At 38.6% G+C, this 21,424-nt stretch overlaps 1 protein-coding gene across 8 annotated transcripts in view; it reads right to left on the bottom strand.

Moving 5' to 3' along the window:
* The window catches only part of CAMTA1 (calmodulin binding transcription activator 1), a 1,668,879-nt gene that overhangs the window by 743,192 nt on the left and 904,263 nt on the right, over positions 1–21,424 (bottom strand). For all 8 annotated transcript variants that reach the window (XM_075605012.1, XM_075605007.1, XM_075605006.1 and 5 more), the window contains exon 5: positions 18,169–18,240. In XM_075605012.1, the coding sequence (XP_075461127.1) occupies positions 18,169–18,240 (72 nt within the window). The remainder of the gene's footprint in view (positions 1–18,168; positions 18,241–21,424) is intronic.

The following is a 21,424-nucleotide window of genomic DNA, read 5'->3' as shown; positions in this document are numbered from 1 at the left end:
TAACATTGACACTTAGGGGCTTATTCTGTAAGCTCCGTTAGAGCTGTACCAAGTGATCTGACCGGAAAGCCCCATTGACTTGAATGGAGCTTTCTGTGCAGAATGCATGGTAAAGCGCTAATGGAGCTTACAGAATAAGCCCCTTTGTTTGAAGCAGGGGAGCATGGTTCAAATCCCGGTGCCAGCTCCTTGTGACCTTGCGCAAGTCCCTTTATTTCCCTGTGCCTCAGGCACCAACAAATAGCTGTAAGCTCCATGGGGCAGGGACTCATGCCTGCAAAATGTGTGCAGCGTTGTGTACACTGTGAGAGCTATACAAGGAAAAAAACGATTATTATTATTATATGCACAAATGAATTTGTCTCCACAGAAAAGAGTGACTCATTTTGAAAATTAAAGTTATGACAGTCTATACACGTTGTATCCGTTAATCAGAAATACATTCATTGATATGGTGGAAATACGGTACATATGTTTGGAAGAACACATATTTTATAGACATTTGTAAAAAGGTTTCCTGGGGGAGGCTGCTTCAATTCAAAGAGATTTGCTCCAAACATGCAATACCTAGCTCAGAAACCTTTATACACCTGCAGATTAGACATTTTGTCCAAGACATACAGTGGCGGCCGCCTTTAACTTCCTGCGGCCGCCACCGCGGGCTTTTTAAAAACGCGTGCAGATGCAGCGTTTTTTCGCTGTTTTCCAGCGCCGCGGGCGCTTTCAATGATAAGCGCCATTAGCGCTTGTCTGGAGATTCGGCCGACGCGTGGAGGACCCCGGCTCAAATTGAAAACATGCCCGCATTTTTACGGGCAAGCTGGAGGATTAAAGGGGCCGCGACAGTATCACCCAACCTTGATACTACCAACTTTGAACAACCAAGCCGAAATAGAAAATATCAGAAAAGTCTAGTCACGGTTATATACCGGCTGTTTAGTTTCATATGGTGATTTACTCTGTCATGCTTACCTGAAAAAATAGGAGGCTGACCTAAAGATTAAAATTTCAACTGGGTTGATATTTGTGGATGTGTTTTTAAAACCTCAATCTGTACGACAACAACAGCAGGGGGTCTCCGTAGCAGAACCGCGTTGATTTCAGGACAGGGGACCGCCTGCTTCCCGAAATGCAGGCCCCGTTATGGGGTGCCGGTATCTCCTATGCATGTAAATATCCCGCGTCACGTGACCGGGACATTTCAATGCATAGGAGATACCGGCACCCCATACTGGCCTATATCTCGGGAAGCAAGGGGTCCCCGGACCTTAAATCAACGCGGATTGATACATACTGCATAAGTCAATGTAACAAAAACATAGAGTATTTTGTTCATGTTATAAAGCTTTGGAGAATGCTCTTGCATATGTAGTCACAATATGTGCATTTAAACAAGTAAATAAAGATAGTTATATGTTGCTTATAGGAGACGATATAATTCAATATTCTTAGTGACAGTTCTTGGCACTTCTGAATATATTGCTGGACTGTCAGAACTTAGAAGTGTTGAGAGAAAAAGACTTGTCAGAAAATATCAACAGTTTCCAATAGCTGTGCTTTCAAAGAGCAAATTAGGAACTGCACACATTTCATGCAGAAAATGACTAAAGCGATTGGAAATTGTATTTGTTTACTTTCAATTCTAGAGAACAAAACAGTGTCACTTTTTTTTTTTACCAATAGTCAATTTCTCTGAAAAGATTTTACTTTAAAATGATAAACTGAAATTATATGATGGGGTCCCTGAAGGCAATTAAGTATCAGTGGGTCTTTCCTACCCCCTTCTGCTTTGCAGGATTGAGGTTATGCTTTTGAAAGTATTGTGGTGTGCTCTGTTCTACCCTTTGCTGTGGAAATATGAGAGGATGTGATTGTATTGTAAAAATAGCTGAACAAACAGCATGTCTTGAATATCAAGGTCAGCAGAAGTGCCCTTTTTCCAACATAAGATGTGTGGTACATACAATCTGCAAATTCTCAAGGGCTGTATGGCACTGAAATATAATTTATCTATATAAAAAAAATATTTTTTCTAATGCAAATCAATTATTTTTTTATAAAAAATGTTTACGTAGGTTTTTTCTATTTTCCCTATTTTATGAGATATTTTATTACTTTTGTCCCTGTTAGACAACAGAACAGTACTATAGACAAAACATACCTATATTTTATTTCTTTCAATAGCTGTGACTGACAAGTAGGTAAATTATACTCTGTCAAATAAGCAAGTAACGTTCATCTAATATAATGTTTTCACTATGACACTTGCCAATGAGTTTCTATTTTATCCATCACTGGACATGCTTCTTCTATATCACACTAACTAACTATTTACCACAGAAAAATAAAGCTAAAGTTATATTTGCAAAAGGTTATTAAAATGGCTGCAAAGTAGATTTTCTTATAGATATTGAATAAATCAACTTCAATCATTCAATTACACTAGTGGTATAGATTGTATATTCGATGGTTTGACCTTCATTAAAGTATGAATTTGAAATGAAAAATGATAGAGGGGCTGCAATGAAGTGATACAGTAGCTTCATTGAAAGGTATTTTACCCCTTTGATTTGCACTGCCCTGATCCAGCCTTTCCCATACCAAAGTGGTAAAATGGGGAACATGTATATGGTACATACAATCAGGGGCGGCACTACTGAAAGTGCAAGTTACCAGTGTCTAGGATATTAAAGAAGCAATCCAAGCTGTTTTTTTCGTTTTTTTAACTAAAGGATCGAAGTAGGTGGTCTCCAGAGCTGAACCTCATTAATTTCAGCTCCGGGAACTCCCTGCTTCTGGATGTATTTTCTTCAATAATAGGTGCCAGTAGCCACTCTGTGGTTCACATTATGTCTGCTTTACAAAGCTCATGGGCCCTGTGAACCAATAGGAAGCTGTGATGTCATCCAGTGTGGCTTCCTATTGGCCCATGTGACAAGGGAGTTTAAACTGCAGAAAACTGCAACGGTACTGGCACCGTCTTCGGAGGTAAGTAGCTCTGCAAGCAGAGGCTGAAATTAATGGTGTTCAGCTCCAGAGACCCCCTGCTTCAAACCTGTATTGAACAATGAAAAGAAGAAAGAAAAAAAATGGCATGGATTTCTCTTTAAGGGGTCCATTGCCCTGGAACACATCCCACTGGTGTATTTTTTTTATTTTTCGAATTCTCCCTTTCTAGGGGCACAGAACAAGTACTGCAGCTAAGAATTCTGGGGTGTCACTTTAAACAGCTCAGCGACCATCAATCACTGGCAAGCCGTGAAAAATATCGCCCCAGAATAAAAGCACGGTTATGATGCGCTAGAGGGGGGCACAGTTTTCCGGGTATTGTGGAGGCATAGTTTTTTGTTCGCACCTAGGCTCTCCATTCTCTTGTTCCACCAATGGTTAAGATTAATTAAAAAGCAAAGAATTCAAGAGAAAGAAGTGAAAGGATCATGTCTTATTTTTGTGAGCCAGCCCTTGCACATTTAGAAAATGTAACATTAGCTGCACATAAACTTATGGTGTGTCTAAAAAAAGCTTTTTCACATCTTCTCATTTGTAAAATAATGTTGCACTGTGACTTGCCATTGATTCTAATATTCCATTATAGATATTACAACCAAGATTCTAAAACCTCCACAATTTTAATCTTCGTCGTGCCTAAATTGGTTTATATTAAACTTGTACCATCTGTCAAAGCTTGTCTTTCTTGACATTAGTCCTGACTGGAAGCGGGTGTAGATGGGCTTATTTCTCTGTGCTCTTGATATGAGTGCTCAAATAGAAACTGTAATTTTCACATCTCTATAACAGGCTATATATGCAAGCTGTATATATATATATATATTCGACTGTAGGCTGGTAGAAAGAATTAATGCGTTACTTGACAGACTTTTAGGGTAGGATTTCTCCAACTTGTCACAGCCACTTCAATGTCATACATTTTGTGGAAGGCCACCACAATTACTAATCTCTAGTAATCAGATTACTAATATACCTGTAAAGTGTATGCATCAACAATTTGACATTTATCTAAATAGCACCTTTGCAGAAAAACCTTTTGTACTAAGTGCCGATAGAGTGTATCATACCCTGATTTGAAGTGAATCCTCCTGAGTCTTTAGTTACCTCCAGTGAACCATGAGTGGTTGAGAACCCCTGCTATAGGATTTGTCTGCAATGACGAGGGGCCTATTTTAATACCTGCGGGATTGCACATGTGAAATTGCGCGATTCGACAAGGCAATAAGTAGGGGGGGGGATTCTGATTTTGTCGTGTTCTATAAGATTTTCCACTTCTAAAATATCACGTTAATGAAAATTACACATTCTGAGCGAATAAACATACAGTATAAATCGCAGGATGTTGACTTATTTTTATTTTATGTTTTAAATAGAACAACATACATGTGGAGATCACTCAGCACAGTCTCATTATATAAACTGGGAGTTTTACAATTACTGAAAGGGCTAATGAGCTCTTGATTACATTTTTAAATGTTTGTTGTATGTATGTACAGTAGAGTCTCACAAGCAAAGAAAGAACTCATTGTACTGTACAATTAAGCTTCCATTCCAAGTCTCTGCATTGCTTTGCATTGTGAATGTATTTGAGCTTCTCTCTTAATATGTGTATATATTTAATAAAATTTAGTTGCCAGGGTGCTGTAGGTCTAGGTTTGCCCAACCAAGCTAAAAATTGCTTGTGTGTGTGTGATTGTGTGTGAGAGAGAGGGGTCAGTCTTTGTGAGATGGGATGGGTCAGTGTGTGTGTGGGGGTCAGTGTGTGTGTGTGTGTGTATGTGAGAGGGGGTTAGTCTTTGTGAGATGGTGTGTGTGTGTGGGGGGGGGGGGGGTTAGTCTTTGTGAGATGGGGTGGGTCAATGTGTGTGTGGAGCTCAATGTGTGTGTGTGTGTGTGTGTGTGTGTGTGTATGTGAGAGGGGGTTAGTCTTTGTGAGATGGGGTGGGTCAGTGTGTGTGTGTGTGTGTGTGAGGGGGGTTAGTCTTTGTGAGATGGGGTGGGTCAGTGTGTGGGGGGGTCAGTGTGTGAGATGGGGTGGTTCAGTGTGTGAGATGGGGGTCAGTGTGTATATGGTTGTGTATGAGAGAGGGGGTCAGTCTGTGTGTGTGTGAGAGAGAGGGGGTCAGTCTGTGGGAGGAGGAGGGGAGGGGTCAGTGTGTGTCACAAATACAGTGACACTGAGTCGAGTCACGATGGGATGCCCCCACACCTAACAAAACGCCGTCTCCTAAAAATTCTGTCTGGCTCCTAAGTATTTAACAGTTTTGCCCACTATGTATATACTGAAGAAGTGGCTCAGTAAGTAAAGTAGTCCTTGTGACCTTGGGCAATTCATTCTCTATTCGCCTTCTCTGTGCCACCAACATTAGATTGTAAGTTCTTCAGAGCAGGGATTTTAATATTTTATTGTTAGAAAACAATAATACACCACATGCATTTAAACTATTATATCAATATCCACATAGAAAATACATGACTGCCCACTAATGCTTTGGCTTGGTTAAAAGCCCTCGGCTTCACATTGGCCCTTCACCTCCTCCAGTCAGGGCATTATTGACTAGCAATGTTTGCAGTAATGTACATAATTAGGCAGACAGAACAACTTAGAAAAATGCAAATAAAGTAATTAAATTATGGAATCCTTGCCCAACAGAGCTAAAACAGCTAATCTTGCATCTATCGAGGCAATCTCTCTGGTTTTGCAAAATTTGTGAGGTTGAGACATTTTGGCCATATCACAACGATTTGCAGACCAGAATGAAATTGCATCTAAAAAATGTTTTCTCGCAAGGTTTGGACATGCGTGAACGGCTTTTAGAATATGGCGACCTGCCTATCCAAGCATAATGGGCTCTTTTCGCATGGACATGCACTTCTCGCAGCTACTAAAATAGGCCCCATATAGACTTTAACTAATAACTAATAGAGATTGGCAAAACATTAGCAAAAGTTCCCTAACCAGGAAAAATGTTCCCACTTTTTCATGAAATTTGGAATTTTGGTAAACTTTTCAAATAATAACATTTCCAAGCAAAAGAAATGTGTAGATCCCATGGTCCTCCATCCAGGTCATGTGACACTTCCTGTACTGCCATTTTTACAAAAGTCTGTCAAAGGTCTGGTGACAAGTATTCTTTGTGGCTATTTGACAACATTTTGTAAAAACTCAATGTATGAGAAATCTTACAAAACGCATTGGAAGACAGTTGCACATACTGTATCTAATAACTAATAAATATGCGGTGATACCGACATTACTACCAGGACAACCGCAAGTACAGCAGCCAGACTTGAAATGTAACTTTTTTTTTCTCATCTGGTGCAAAACTACCTCATCACAGGAACCCCTTTGTTTCTCAAGATATTCAAAAGGGAAGTTCTGGTGTCCAGAGTACACGCTGCAGTCCCAAATCACACCATAGCGCCACAATAGGTTGATCTTACTGGCAATAACAGGGCAGATATTTGGGTTTCCCTTGGGCCTGGAAAACCAGTATAAAAATATGGATTCTTACACTGTAGAATAATATGATAAAAGCTAATGCATAAGGGTAACATTGCATGTCATAGCCATTAACAATACTGTCCTTCCAAACAGGTCAGGGAAATGAATCCCCTGAACAGGAGTCTTCAAGTGGGAAAAAAAACAAGGATATTGAGCTGATAAGACCCCCTAGTCCAAGATATATTTTTGTAAAGAGCAGTGCATATTGCCACTTTAACAGTGTCTAGTGTCATAAAACAGAGATGCCACACCATCAAACGTCCACTGTAATGACCAACAAGAAAATACGGATAGCATAATATTAAGGGTAAAAAAACAGCTAATACAAATATGGTAAATGTCTCGTGTCTCACATGACATAAAAAGTAAACAAACTTAGGATGTACAGTACTGCTGATTTTTTAAATGAAAAGGTTGAGGCCCATATCAGCTAAACAGTGCCAATCAGTAGGCCTAGCTCTATGCATCCTTCTACTCTCGGAATGTCTAGTTTAACTCAACCTGCAATTCCCACATCTTCTTTAAATATTTTTACAGTCTTCAGTCTGACTAATAAACTCTCGGCTATAAAAGTAAAACACCGTTTGGGAAGGGCGATTTTAAAGCAGGTCACTTTGGAGCTTTATGCAATAAACTTAACAAGTTTCACCCAACCTTAAAATGTCTCAAACAAGCGAAACCGCTATATTTAAATATGGTTTCCTGGGCCTTGTACACTCCAGTGTTTACATATACATATTACTATGTACAGTGATATGCATAATTTAACGAACGTAAACATAAAAGTAAAGAATACTGTAATCCTAATTATAGTAGCATTATTTAGTATGAGGATATAATTCTTGTAGCCTGATGTATGCTCAACTTTCCATTTATATGGCCACACTGCTATGAAAAATGATTCTGTGAATATTTCTGCAGGGTAAAAAGGGGAAAGGAAAACATTTGTAAGTATGCTGTTTTAAATGATGAACCTGCTGGACTGCCCCCAGACGAAAGAGCTCTGAGAGATGAAATAGTCTTGTTCGCTATAGCTTGTGTGTTGTTTAACATCAGTTATATCTCTGTTTCGAGCTGACTGCCACTCAGCCCTGCAGGCTCACATGAAAGTTGACTCAATAAACAAACACCCACTTCCAACTTGCAGAACTGAAAACATAATCACTTTCCTCCTAAAGCACTGAGTCAAGGTCCAATTCAAATCAAAACTTCACTATCCACACTTGAATGCCTGCTGCTTTTTCATGTAGTAACTGACTTTTATGGTAATTTAGGTGCTAAAACAATTCTGAGCAGATCTATACACCAGATTGACCAATCATTAGGAAGAAACTTCAACTACATTTAAAGACAGCCCAAAGAGAGTGAAGTTGGAAAAGTTAATTTTGAAAGCAATACCTAACCTATGTGTTGGAAATACTGTAGAAGTAAAGGCATACAAATGTAGCCAGATTTACTAATAGTAATAGTAAATAGTGAATAGTAAAAGCCGTGGCTGCAGGGGGGTGCCTTTTCCAAATGGGATCCCAAACAGTGAGATTTCCTAGTGCCCTCTGAATAGTTAGCCTGGCTACATCTGTATATACTCTAAGAAGCAATGCATGCTACCAGTGGGGTTTGGGATCTATGAGGGGTGTTGTCAATTTGCCTCAGATTAAATAACAACTGTAGTCAGTAACAGATTTTAAACTGGGATGTAACAACTGAAATCCCTCACCGATTGCCCAAGGCACTTTAGTTTTTTAAATATCCCATCCCAATGTAAAAACAGCACAGGTTAAAGTTGCCTCAACTAGGTAAGTCCCTCTTACTTTTTTTGTTTTTTTTTTACAGAGGGGGTCCCCGTTGGCAACATACCGTTTTGGGCCCTTCAAAGCCTAAGTCCCTCTGACACATCATGATCACATGACCACGCCTTGGAATGATCAAATGATGATCGGAATGGAAAATGGGACTCTTCCATTCGTCTTCCAGGCCAGATCTCGTTCAACACTCTACTGGAGCACAGAGGGTGATGTCCCCTCGAAAATGAGCAGAAAACCCATGAAAGTACATAGCCAATAAGCCATGGCATGCCAGACCTCTTAGTGTGGAGGTTAAAACAGTATATAACAGAAAGATATAAACTTTTCTTGTCACCACCTTACTCTATGTTTCAGTAAAAGTCACGTGTACAGAGCAGAGGGCAGTGGAAACACAGCTAGTACAGAGAGATGTTTTGTACTTGACATAATATGTTATAGTGCAATCATTCCGATTTTTGAAAGGCTCCAGTGCAGGAGTGGCCAACTCCAGTCCTCAAGGGTCAAGAGGTCAGGTTTAAAGGATATCCCTGCTTCAGCACAGGTGGCTCAATTGTTGAGTGAGCCACTGATTTAGCCACCTATACTGAAGCAGGGATATCCTGAAAACCTGACCTGTTGAAGACTGGATTTTGCCACTCCTGCTCTAGTTCAATCAAAATCTTACAATGTTTATTTGTAAAGCTGATCCATTGAAACATTCGTATATATAAGATTCGGAGTTAAATGTCTAGTGCAAGATATTTATCCTGCAGTGATATCCACACAAACTATGAATTATTGTTGTTCTGGTTAAGAAAACAAAATACAGATTAGGGATAATAAAAACACTCTGCCGTTGTAACATTTTGAATTTAAATGCGGACACAAAATGTACCTGTAATTGCTCTTCTTATGCTAATTACAAAACTACAATAAGAAATAATTTGCAGCTGACTGCTTAAAAATATTTCTATTTAAAAACACTTTGTCATCTTGATCATTTTTTTCACGTTCTGTAGCTCCCATTGAATTTTGTTGCATAATGATGTCCTATAAGCATGAAACATTGAGCTAGGAGCTTCAGTAAAATCATGTTGTAACAGAACTTTAGAAGCGATCATAAATTCATATACTCTGTATACATTGGTTTGTATCTTGTTATTCCTGGCACTCTATACATATCAAGAAAATAAAAAGATGGGACTTTTTTGCCATTTAACCCCTCTGCTGCTAGAAATACCTGAATCCTAACCTATGTTGGTCTATTTCAGGTAATTTATTTTATCCTCCCATCTGCTCCGTAAAATCTCCAGAAGATATTTGTATGTTTGAGATACAGTAGAGTCTCAGTTATCCGACCTAAATGGGACCAAGACCCTGGCGATAACTGAAAATGACAGATAAAACTGAAAGTATTATCCCACCCACCCCCCACTTCTTGCTTACCGGCGATAGAAGAAGAGGAGGACTGCAGACAACAGGAGCGGGCACTGGAGGAAGATAGCTGGCGGCCGGAGAAGAGGACCATGTCAGCGGAGGAATGGAGTTGACAGCAGGTAGCAGCGATAGCAGGCAGGAAAAAACCATCAGACGCTGAGCAGGAGCAAAGCGGCATAGGAGAATGGCCGGAGAGGAGCATACTGTAACACCGGAAGTTGACCAGTGTCTGACTTACGGTGTTACAGCATGCTCCTCCCCGGCCATTCTCCTATGCCGCTCTACTCCTGCTCAGCACACAGAGTCTGATGGTCTTTTCCTGCCTGCTGCCGTCCTCTGTCTTAACTCCATTCCTCCGCTAACATGGTCTTCTTCTCCGGCTGCTAATTGTCTTCCTCCAGTGCCGCTCCTGTGGTCTGCAGTCCTCCTCTTCTTCTGCCACCGTTCAGCGAGATGATGGATAAAACGGAAGGTCAGATAACCGAAGGCCAGATAATCAGGACTCTCCTGTATTTGTAAGCTCAGCTCTGTGCTACGTTCACATCTTTTTGTATGGACAAAATTCTTGGTTTTCAATAGGCTACAAATAGTATTTGCTGAATTTGTTACCGTTTATAAGTGATTTATTTCAAATTAAACCTTTAAAAAAATCCTAATTCTGTGGTTTTCTGTAGTTTTCTAATGTACTTTATATAAACCAAATAGGTGATACACGCTATGTTGCCCTTAAAAAGGCAATCCAAGCATGTGATTTGTAACACAGAATTGAAGCAGGGGGTTTCTGAAGCTGAACCCCATTCATTTTAAATCTGGTGACCCCCCTGTTTTCAGAGATACAGACCTCCATAGAGAGGCTACCAGGGTTCATATAATGGCAGAGTTTCAAAGCTCCCATGCCCTGCAGGCCAATAGGAAGCCGTAACGTAATTCATTTTGGCTTCCTATTGGCGAGCGTTACACTTTGCTGAGATACCGGCACCCACTTTGGGGTCCGCGGAACTAAAATTAATGGGGGTAAGCTCCGGAGACTCCCTGCTTAAATACAATGTAAAAATAACAATATAAAAAATTGCTTGGCTTGCTCCTTTAAATGGGAAATAATAATACAATTTATATGATTCACATACCAAATCTAAACCGCTCTTCTCCTTTCTCACTCATTTTCTCTCCTCCAACTCCCTACGTGACTCTTTGCAATATGGTTTCTGCCCTCTACACTCCACCAAAACAGCACTAACAAAAGTGGCTAATGACCTACTCAGAGCTAAGTCCTCCTGACTAAATCTCCTGGAACTCTCTGCTGCCATCAACACAATTAATCATCCCTTATTCCTGTAAACTCTGCACTCCATTACAGCGCTCTTCTGGGTCATGTTTTACCTATCCAATCACGCTTTTAGTGTATCCTTCTCTGGTGTCTTCTCCTTTGCACTCCCTCTTTCTGTCAGGGTCCCATAAGGATCTGTAGTTGGATACTGCTCTTCTCATTCTATACCTCCTTCTCTTGGTGAACTAATACAATATTTTGGCCGTCAGTATCATCTCTATGTTGATGATACCCAAATCTATCTCTCCTCCCCTGACCTCTATCTTGTCCTGTGTCACCGGCTATCTCTCTGCATTCTCCTTCTGGATGTCACACTGTTACCTGAAGCTTAACATGTCCAAAACAGAATTAATATTCTTTCCCCCTTCCACTGAAACCCCTACACCCAAACTCTCCATCACTGTCAATAATACCACTATCTCATCAACACACCAAACCCGATGCTGAGGGGTCACCTTTTACTCTGCCCTCTCCTTCATTTCTAACATTTAAGTCTCGACTAAGTCCTGCCGCCTCCACCTCTGAAATATTGCTAGGATATGTCCTTTTCTCACTGATGATGCAATAAAAAAATCTTAATTCCCTCGCTTATCCTGTCCCTCCTTGACTACTGCAAAACGACTCCATCCTTCTCCCAGTTGGCATTCCCGTTGTCCGCCTGTCCCAACATAAATCCATCCAAAATGCTTCTACCTCCCTCCTTGCTCCAGTTCTGCAGCTCCACTTGGCAAATCCCTACACTAGCTTCTCGTATCTCTAGAATTACATTGAAAACCCTGGTTCTGACTTAGAAAGTTCCCACATAGGATTGCATCCAACCCAAAAATCAACTCTGAACTAAACACATCAGTGGGTATGTATAAAGATAATTAAAAGTGTAACTAAACTCGTAGAACAATGTTTTTGTCTGTGTCTGTGCCACATTTAAGACAGTAGTTAAAGAAGTGTTTTTACAGCTGACGCAGATCATTAGTCAGAGGAGCGCATACCAAGTTAGATTTGGTTAAAAAAATGTTATTCACATAAAAAGGTAAAAGGTGACACACCCAGACGCAGAGCTTTTTACAGATGTAGCCAATGTTATTGCACTCATTAAAGCGGTGTTGTGTGCTAAGGCTGGCACATCCTTTAATGGGAGATTTCACATGGCGCTTTTGAAACAAATGATGACACACACAAAATGACGCACTGCCGGGCATCATTTCACACATTTTTTTTTTAGAACACTGATGGGGTCAATGGGAATAGTAGCCTATCATTGGCTATATCTGTACATCTCATTACCATATATACATCTGGTAACTCTTCCTTTAACCACTCACACAAATCAATAGCTGACACATATGGAATAAAAGAGGGGAAAATTACTTTGATAAATTGATGCTTAGAGACACATTTTAAAAATGCCTCTGTAAGCGTGAATTTTCAAGCAAATAGGTCGATTGCACTGATTTATACATAGCCTCCATCATATAAAAGAAGTACGTCTCTAACCGTTTTCCGCACAAAGTATCACAATTTACTGATTTACAAACAACGTTAATCTTCAGGATTGCCAGTGTACCAGGGTGGAATATTCTGTGGTTCCTATTTCCTTTCACGGAATCCCCTGTTAGTCTAGTTTTAGTCTCTGTCCCTCCCAATTAATAGCATTGACATTATCCGACTCAAATTAAATCTTCATTTGATTCCATTCTGCCATTCTCTTCTGTCCCAGACAACTGGATATTTCGACAACTAACAAAAAAAAAGTTCATAGAAGCTTAGCAGGACCCAGAAGAGAACATAGAGGGGTTTCTATTTTCAAATTGCCAGCAAAAAAAAAAGTATGTTAGTGCAATCACACTTTACAATATATAGCAGAATTGGAATCAGAGATGTGTGAATTTGGCGAGATTAACTTTGCTGATGTTTTGCTCTGAAAATTTGGCAGTAACCTGTCTAAGTCTCAAACTAGGTTGTTGCCAATTTTTACCTGCAAATCCATCTTTAAACAAAACCCTGATCCGGAAATAAAGCTTTCTCTCTCGCAAAACATAGTTCTGGCTATGGAAATGAGTTTTTACTGGGCTACCTGCTTATGAACATTTAAAACGGCAAATGTTTACTCTGCCTGATTCACGAAAAATGTGCACATCTCTAACTGAAAATAAATTGAACTTTCTCTACCAGTTTTAACAGTTCAAAAATTGCAGTTAAAGAACCCCCCACCCCTTATCAAAAATCGCTTCAAAACAGAGTAGAACTTGAAATATTCACAATGAGCATGTTTTCTGTATAAAGGGGAAAATGAAAGGAAAAAGCAATTTGTTCACAAAATATAAGTAAGCGGCACCACAATCTACATTTCATTGGAACACACTCAGTAGAAAATAAACCACATACAAAACAAATATGAAATATGTTTGTTACAGTTTAGGTTACATAAAGCATCTGATGGTTCAGCATTCTAAAGTATACCCATAGTACTAAACAACTTTAATGCGAACTGAAACACTATGACAAAAGTACTTGAAACTACAAAAGAAATAATGGATTTTTCATAGATCCAAATGCAATTCCAAGGTAATATGATGCCAAGCATTATATAAAAGCCAGGAACCAAAACAGTTGATAGTATTTTTCAGCCTGAATGGTGGAATGACATCTGGTTATGCAAGATGTCCGAATAGCTTATAAAGAGGGTTGTTGGCTGTGGATTGTTCTATGTGCGAGTTTTTTTTTTTTAGAACTTTTATTTTATTGTGTGTTTTATGCGTTAGAGAGGGAGGAGGGCTAGAGAGAGAAAGAAGGGGTGGGGGAAGAGTATACATACATTTTATACATAGACTCTGACCATGTTTCATCAAATAAACATAGGTAAATTGGTGGTGACAACTGGGGAGAACCAGATGTCTATCCTCGGGGTACAGAGAGTTCTTTGTAATTGTGAGTATGTGTACTTTACACCCGTTCAGTTCAAGTGTAGATTTGGTGTGGGGAGATGTTTACAACTCAGATGGTTAATAGGTAATCATCTTTATTATTCCCATTGTAATATTTGTCAACCACGTGTTCCAGGTTTTGGAGAAACAATGTGACCTATCATTTATGAAGCTTGTCGGTTTTTCCATCTTCATTATAAACCATACTTTTTCGGTTATTTGGCTTAGCCTCGGGGTGCTCGTCTCCAGGTTGCTGCGATACACCCTGAGTGAGTTTTAAGGAAGCGTAGTTTATTCTTAATACAAATTCCTATTTTGTAGTTTATTTATGTTTTATAATTTTCAATTGCAAATGGCTTTCGTTTTTCCAGTGCTGGAAACCAAATGGTGCAAAACAAGGCATTGATTTCCACTTCCCCAGGGTACAGGCTAATATATCTTTTATAAAGTAAGTTCTCATCTTTTCATATGAATAAAAATGATGGACTAGTCTGGTTTCCACTTGACAGACATGTGAGTCACTAGAGCTCAGTTCTTCAATCTTTAGTTTCTACAGTTTGAAAATCTTGCAGTTTCTTTTTTTTAGTATTTTCATTCTTCGGTCTAACACCTCATTCATTTCATGGACAGATGGTCTCATGAATATTATTTTTCATTAGGAAACAAGAATGAGCATAATATCCATATTATCAGCAGAAAGACTCTAATGTAATGATTCAGTTCTTACCCAACACGATTTTGGTATTTTGAGCTCCACTGTTTCTCTGAGAACTTTCTATAGCTAATGCATAAGAGAAGCATGTATTCTTTTCTACCACACCATGTTGGTCCCATGTTCCAACTGTATGGACTACAACAGGGGTGGCCTACTCCAGTCCCTAAGGGCCACCAACAGGTCAGGTTTTAAGGATATCCCTGCTTCAGCACGGTGGCTAGTCAACGAAGAAGTATATACACATTTTCCATCATAGACTGACCGTGTTTCATCAAATAAACATAGGTAAATTGGTGGTCAACGGTCAACGACTGGAGGTCCACGACTGAGCCATTGATTGAGCCACCAGTGCTGAAGCAGGGATATTCTTTAAACCTCACCTGTTGGGAGCCATTGAGGACTGGAGTTGGCCACTTCTGCAATACAATAATAAGCGTGAAACCCTGCAGCTCCTACTAGTACCACTTACAGTGCAGATGAACCAATGGGCACTGACACAGATGCGGCATCCTGTATCTGACCACTTGCCTTTGAAAATCTGTGGCTATCTGACAAAAAAACAATGGGAGATTTCTGTGAGATTTCTACAGCCAGACTAATGGCCCACCGGATTAACACAGCGGGTTTCCCCACAGTTCCATTCAAACGCAGGGACCCCCGCTGTGTTATTCCAATGGGCCATCATTAGACTGGCTGCAGAATTGTCACAGAAATCTCACAACGTTTCTGTGAGATAGCCACAGATTTTACCAAGGCAAGTATCAGATACAGGATGCCGCATCTGATATGTATAATGGGTAAAATGTTTGGAACTTTTGCCTTCAGGAAGAATTAAACAGATATGTTGAATATAGTTTCACCTTTACAATTGGAAGGGGTTTCACTACTTTTAGCCACGTTACTGTGTTTAACAGGACATGCCTTCCCTTCTATTGTCCCTTTTTAATACTTGGTACTCACTCAGGGACAGTGGATATGCACACTTCCTAAAATGTAATAATCAGTAAAGGCTAAACAGCATGGGGTCGAGGTACTGTAATAATAAGTTGACATCGAAACTGAATGCACATTTCTAAGGAAGTCAGTTAAATGGGTTAATTATTTGAACATATAATTGTATTTAACTACTGTAAGTCAGACTATTCCTGTCCTTTTTCGGTTTAAAGTATTACCTTGCCATTACAATACAATGGCATTTTCAGCAGTGGTATAAAGCAAACACCATACTTTACTACTAGAAACTGCATTACACTCTTGTGACTTCAGTTCGGCTGATGTTACAGATTTCTCGGAGTCTGTGGAATTGGGAACAATAATACTGGTTGTGGCCATTAACTTTCTCTTTTGTGATTTTACATTTTCCATTAGATTTGAGTGCATTTTTCCTGGCTGGTAGCACTGGGGTGTGCAGATGACTTCAGTGAGATATAGCACACAAATGTGTGACAAATTACAATGACAAAGTTATGCTGCTAGATTGTAATGTAGTGGAATGGAATTTCAGTCCAGTGCCCATACACCACAGAAAAACACTGTACTAAAATATGTTATGCTATAATAAGGAGCTAGAAGATACACTTATACTTTGTAAACTAGACAAAGTAAAAAGCACAACTTGTTTTTCAATTACGAATGTAGGTAATTTAACTCTTTCTATTCTAGTAGGATCCGGCAGATTATTGCCCTGGATTGGTTTGCAAATGCTAACATTAAAATAGTACATCACATACATTGGGTCTTATTCTATAAAGTGCTTTATCTTTGATCTGTCAATACCCCGCGGAGAGCCCCATAGAAGAAAAGCCCAATTGATTGCACTTTATAGAATAAGGCCCTTTGTTTATCATGAAAGAAGATTACAACTGTGTGAATATGGTTTATTATAATAAATGTATAAGAGAGAGAAAATAATATTCATATATTTTTTCAGGTTTGAGCACTTTTTGATATAGTACTGTATAAACAAAATAATGGATTTGGAATGTATATATATATATATATATATACATATATATATGCATATATATATATATACACACATGTACTGTATGTATGCATTTATAGTTCATGGTCTTATAATAAATAAACAAGTACAACATGTAAAATAATATTAACAATAAAACAAAGAAAAATCATGCTGTATGCTCGGAATTTATGACTCATATTATTGATCTTGATAATGGGCACAACTAAAAATAGCAAATAGTAAGTACACACAACAGAAAACTACAGAGAGCTGATGTTCAGATGTACAAAATGTGGTTAGGATTTATTTTCATAGAACGTCTGCATAATAAAGACAACAGCATAGTGTAATCTGCACCTTATTGTGAGAACGGTGTCCTTGCTAGGACACGCGTGCATTGTAAAAATACATCAACAATAACTCAAAACAGCTAAATATGAAAGCCCAAATATTAAAGGCATGTGCACCAAATGCTGTTTCCCAAATGATAACAGTACGTTGCTTTTACTGCTATGATTTATGGCTCGTTTTGCAAAGAGCACCAATGATATTGCAACATTTTACCTCTTCACTGGTGGGCTGATCTACAATGCCTAGCATGCAGATAGGTACAAAGCAGCCACTTAACACATACAATTAGATTTTACAACAGCAACTTTGTAAAAATAAATCAGGGATTTTTGTATTTCTACAAAGAAATCATGAAACTCCAACAAATTGGTAAACGACATTGTTTTATTTAGTAATAATTTCAGCTGCACCCGAGGGCTGCTACTAATATATGCAGCTTCTCCATGGCAAGGAAGCACTTTAAAGGAGCTCAGAGGCTCCCTTGCCACAGAGAAGTGGCTTTTGCTGCATAGGGCCTTATTCTATATTCCCCATAGCCGCTGTTAGGGCTGTTTTCAGCCCCAAATCCCCATTTACTACAATGGGGATTTGTTGCCGAAAAACTACCCAAACTGCAGCTTCAGTGGATACAGAATGACCACCAAAGTGTTTCTTAGTACAGACTTTAGCAAAGATACCGTAGTAAGAAAGTAGGCTCAGTTCCATGGAAAGGAAGAAAACTTCCTCTTAATTTATAACCTGCAGTACATCTGAAATGCAGCAAAGGGTACCATTTATTAAATCAGATTCAAGTTTTTTTAAGAAGCCTCTGTGTTTTTTTTTTCATATTTTCATATCTGTTTCACACACACCATATTTACTAGCACACAAACATGAGCATTACACCCATATCTACAATGTACTGTACTCCAATCACAGTTACTTATCTGAAGCCTTTATCCACCCAACAACAGGTATTTATCCAACTGTGTCATTAGAAAAACAACAGAACTTGCAACCATACTGCAACATATCACCAGTTCACCGACAAAGCACCAGCATCACTGAAAGTACAGTAACTAATGTAACATCAAGTTTCCAATCCAATAAAATCCAAGCTGCTCAACTGCAACATGTAAGAAAATATATTACAATCCATTGGTCACCTTACCTGAAGGAGCCAGTAGCATCTTCTGTGGAAGGTAGGGATAATGGAGGAGTGTACATAGCAGCCATACAGACACTAGAAGAGAAAAATCAGAGAAAATCATTACAAACAATGCACAAAATATAGTTGCAAGCAAATGACAAACCAAGGCAATTATGTGACTGTATATGTTTTCAATGTTCATGTTGTTAATGCACAACTCTTATTGTTATACATTATATTTCATTTCAACCCTGCGGGCATGACCACTTTCTTAAATATACTACTGTAATGTGCTGATTTTCAATTATCCTGAAAAACAATAGGTGCAAATTGGTTGGTGAGTCATTGATGATTATGCTGTTAAAGATTAAATTAGGGCCCTTTGGAACCTGTAGGTCAATTACAAGTAAATTATCCACAATTCATTTGTATTCACGTGTCGCTATAGTAACATCACAAATACTGGTGTTCTCAATAGCAAATGATTGTTAGATTGTGTGCATGTTATTTCAGAGGTCATACCATACTGCTTATCCACTTTAAAGCAGAATGTCATATAAAGTTTGGGACCGGATACTCCATACATCCATATCCTGTCCAGTACTCATTCTAAGGAGTATGTCCATATAAATGTCACTTCCAAGCATTCAAATGTTCCCCCAATTTCCAATCCAAGTAGTTCATTCTTTGCACTCCTTACTAGTTGCCACTGGTCAGGTGGGATGTAGTGGGAGTTGGAAGGGTTGACAGGTTGGTTATTTCCCATCTCTATATGCAGTACCATAATTGTGGTTCTAGGGTGTTTAAAAGTAATCTCATGATCTTAAGTAACAGTTGTATGTGGCAGTACAAACATATTTCTTATCATACATAATAAGCACAGAACTTATTGAACTACTGCCCTTTTTCCTTTCCAACTCTATTTCCCTACAGAGTATCAATTTGCAATCCAGATCAAACTTGTAGTTGAACAAACTTGGCTTTTCAAAGTTTGTACAGGAAAATCATTAATCATATCTGGCATTCCAGATTCTATGGCTTTGCTCAGGGTAAATATTTCCTTCCAGCTGCATTTTTAATACAGCTTTTCTTTAACTGCACAAAGTGTTTTCTTTTTCTTTCAACATTTAAATGATTTGTGGAAAAATAGATGATCTGTGCTACATCTTCCTTAGTCATTTAATTATGTTTTAATTCAGTTGGGGTATTTTAGTTCTATGTCTTTGGGGTTTTCAGCAAAGATCACGTCTCTAGTGTTCACCTCCGTAAAATATACAGGCTTTCAGCCTTATCCATATATCACTGTACAATGCAATATGAGTCACAATTTAGCTGGAGATGTCTGTGCAAGGTATATACAAATGAATGCATTGTCCAGTTTTTTTTTTATCACCCTCTATCTTTGCAGAGGGATTCCCCAAGGACTCTGACATATTAACCAGAGTGAACAGTTTACTCATCATCAAAATAGAAATAGCAGGCCAATGGAACCATATGCAAACATTTGTTTTCCCCTTGAGGGCTTGTCAGTGCAGCTCAGTCCACAGTTTAGAATTGTTATAAATCAGGCACAATCCCAGTATGGTAGGTTACAGAAAACCCCATAGAAAATTCACACACTGAATGTATAAAGGTGCAGATTCAGAATATGGTCTGCAGCATTTATTCACATCCTATATATATGTTTTCATTCATCATGACAGTTTCAGGCAGTATTAGTGGGAACTTTTCTGTGGAGCTATGCAAAGGAACATGCACTATTGTTTTTTTGTCTCCAAACGTAAGCTTTTTCATGTGAAAGGATACATTTGATACATTAAATATGACCATCATACATTTTAATAAACAAGACTGGCTCATGTTTTGACACATTTCTCTTATTATAATATTTATGGTATATATGTATGTACATTTCAAAATCAACATTTGCTACCTGAATGCAGATTTGCATAACTGTTCAATAGTGTAGTACTATACGGAGAGCTATAGAAGGTGTGGACCCTATTAAGTATTGAGGGAAGTGAGTTAATGCACAATTAATAATGCACACGGCATGGACATGAATGCATTGTTAACTGTGCATTAAGACACTTAATACCATATTGAAATAAGGTTTATTGCGCATTGAAGTGTATAAACATTCAAACTGTTTTTTATCTGTACAGTATGTTCCCCTGATTCTCACTATATTGAAAAGGGAAATATGAGAGCACAGCAAGTACAAAATCACATGTGCTTTACTGAAAAAGACCCACTCCAAATGAATGACACTCAAGACGCCTGAATTTAGGAATCCTATACGGTTTCTTTATGATTCATTGTAACTCCTTGTGGAACAGAAACAAATGCAGTTTATCATGAAACCGTGGAATCATTTTGCTGTAATAAAAATGATTTTGCTGGAATCATTTTTCTGAAAATCAAGTACAGTATGAAGTGTAGACTATATGTTTCACATATTTTAATGGGCATTGATTTCTTTCAGTATTAAATGAGCTAAAGCTCCAAAAATGTCTGTTTTGGGAATCAGTTGAGTCTATGGGAATTATTGGCGTATACATTGCTTAGCATCAACATATAAAAGTTTTTTGATTTTAGTTACGTCAGGGCTTCTCAACTACAGTCCTTAAGACATCCCAACAGGTCATGTTTTCAGGATGTCCCTGCTTCAGCAGAGGGTGGCTGAATCAGTCCCTGCTTCAGCAGAGGTGCGGACGCTGGGATATTCTTAAAACCTGACCTGTTGGGGGGGTCTTGAGGACTAGAGTTGAGAACCCCTGAGTTACATGATGCACATACACTGTATGATAATGGGATATATTATTAAGTTGTGTATCACTTGTCATTATCTTTTTTTAGGCTTTGGACAAACTTCAAGATTTTACCGACTTAGAAACTTGAGCAAAATGAAACTTCTGACATTTAATGCGGGTGAAAAAGAGTCGAGTGATTCCCTGAAATGCTTTAATATAGTTGGCGTTAAATATTACTATCTTCACCTCTTCCTCCAAGTTATCATTTATACCTTGAAAAACAGGAGTTTTCTGACTAGAAGAAGCTATTTATTTTTGAGTCTCCAAATGATGTTTTATACTACTGTAAAGTTTAATCCCCCAAATTAGCTTCAAAGCATCAGCATCCTGCTTATTTCGGCACTGAATTAAATATTTATTTAGGGAAACATATCCCTATTGCCTATCACAAAATGTATCCAGTAAAAAGCTTTTACATAAAAAACAAACATCAGTTAACTTTGTGAGATGCACAAGTAGTATAC

Source organism: Ascaphus truei, chromosome 6 (genome assembly GCF_040206685.1).
Source record: "Ascaphus truei isolate aAscTru1 chromosome 6, aAscTru1.hap1, whole genome shotgun sequence".
Classification (NCBI taxonomy): domain Eukaryota; kingdom Metazoa; phylum Chordata; class Amphibia; order Anura; family Ascaphidae; genus Ascaphus; species Ascaphus truei.
Note: the sequence above shows the minus strand (reverse complement) of the source record. Positions and strands in the feature narration are given on the sequence as shown.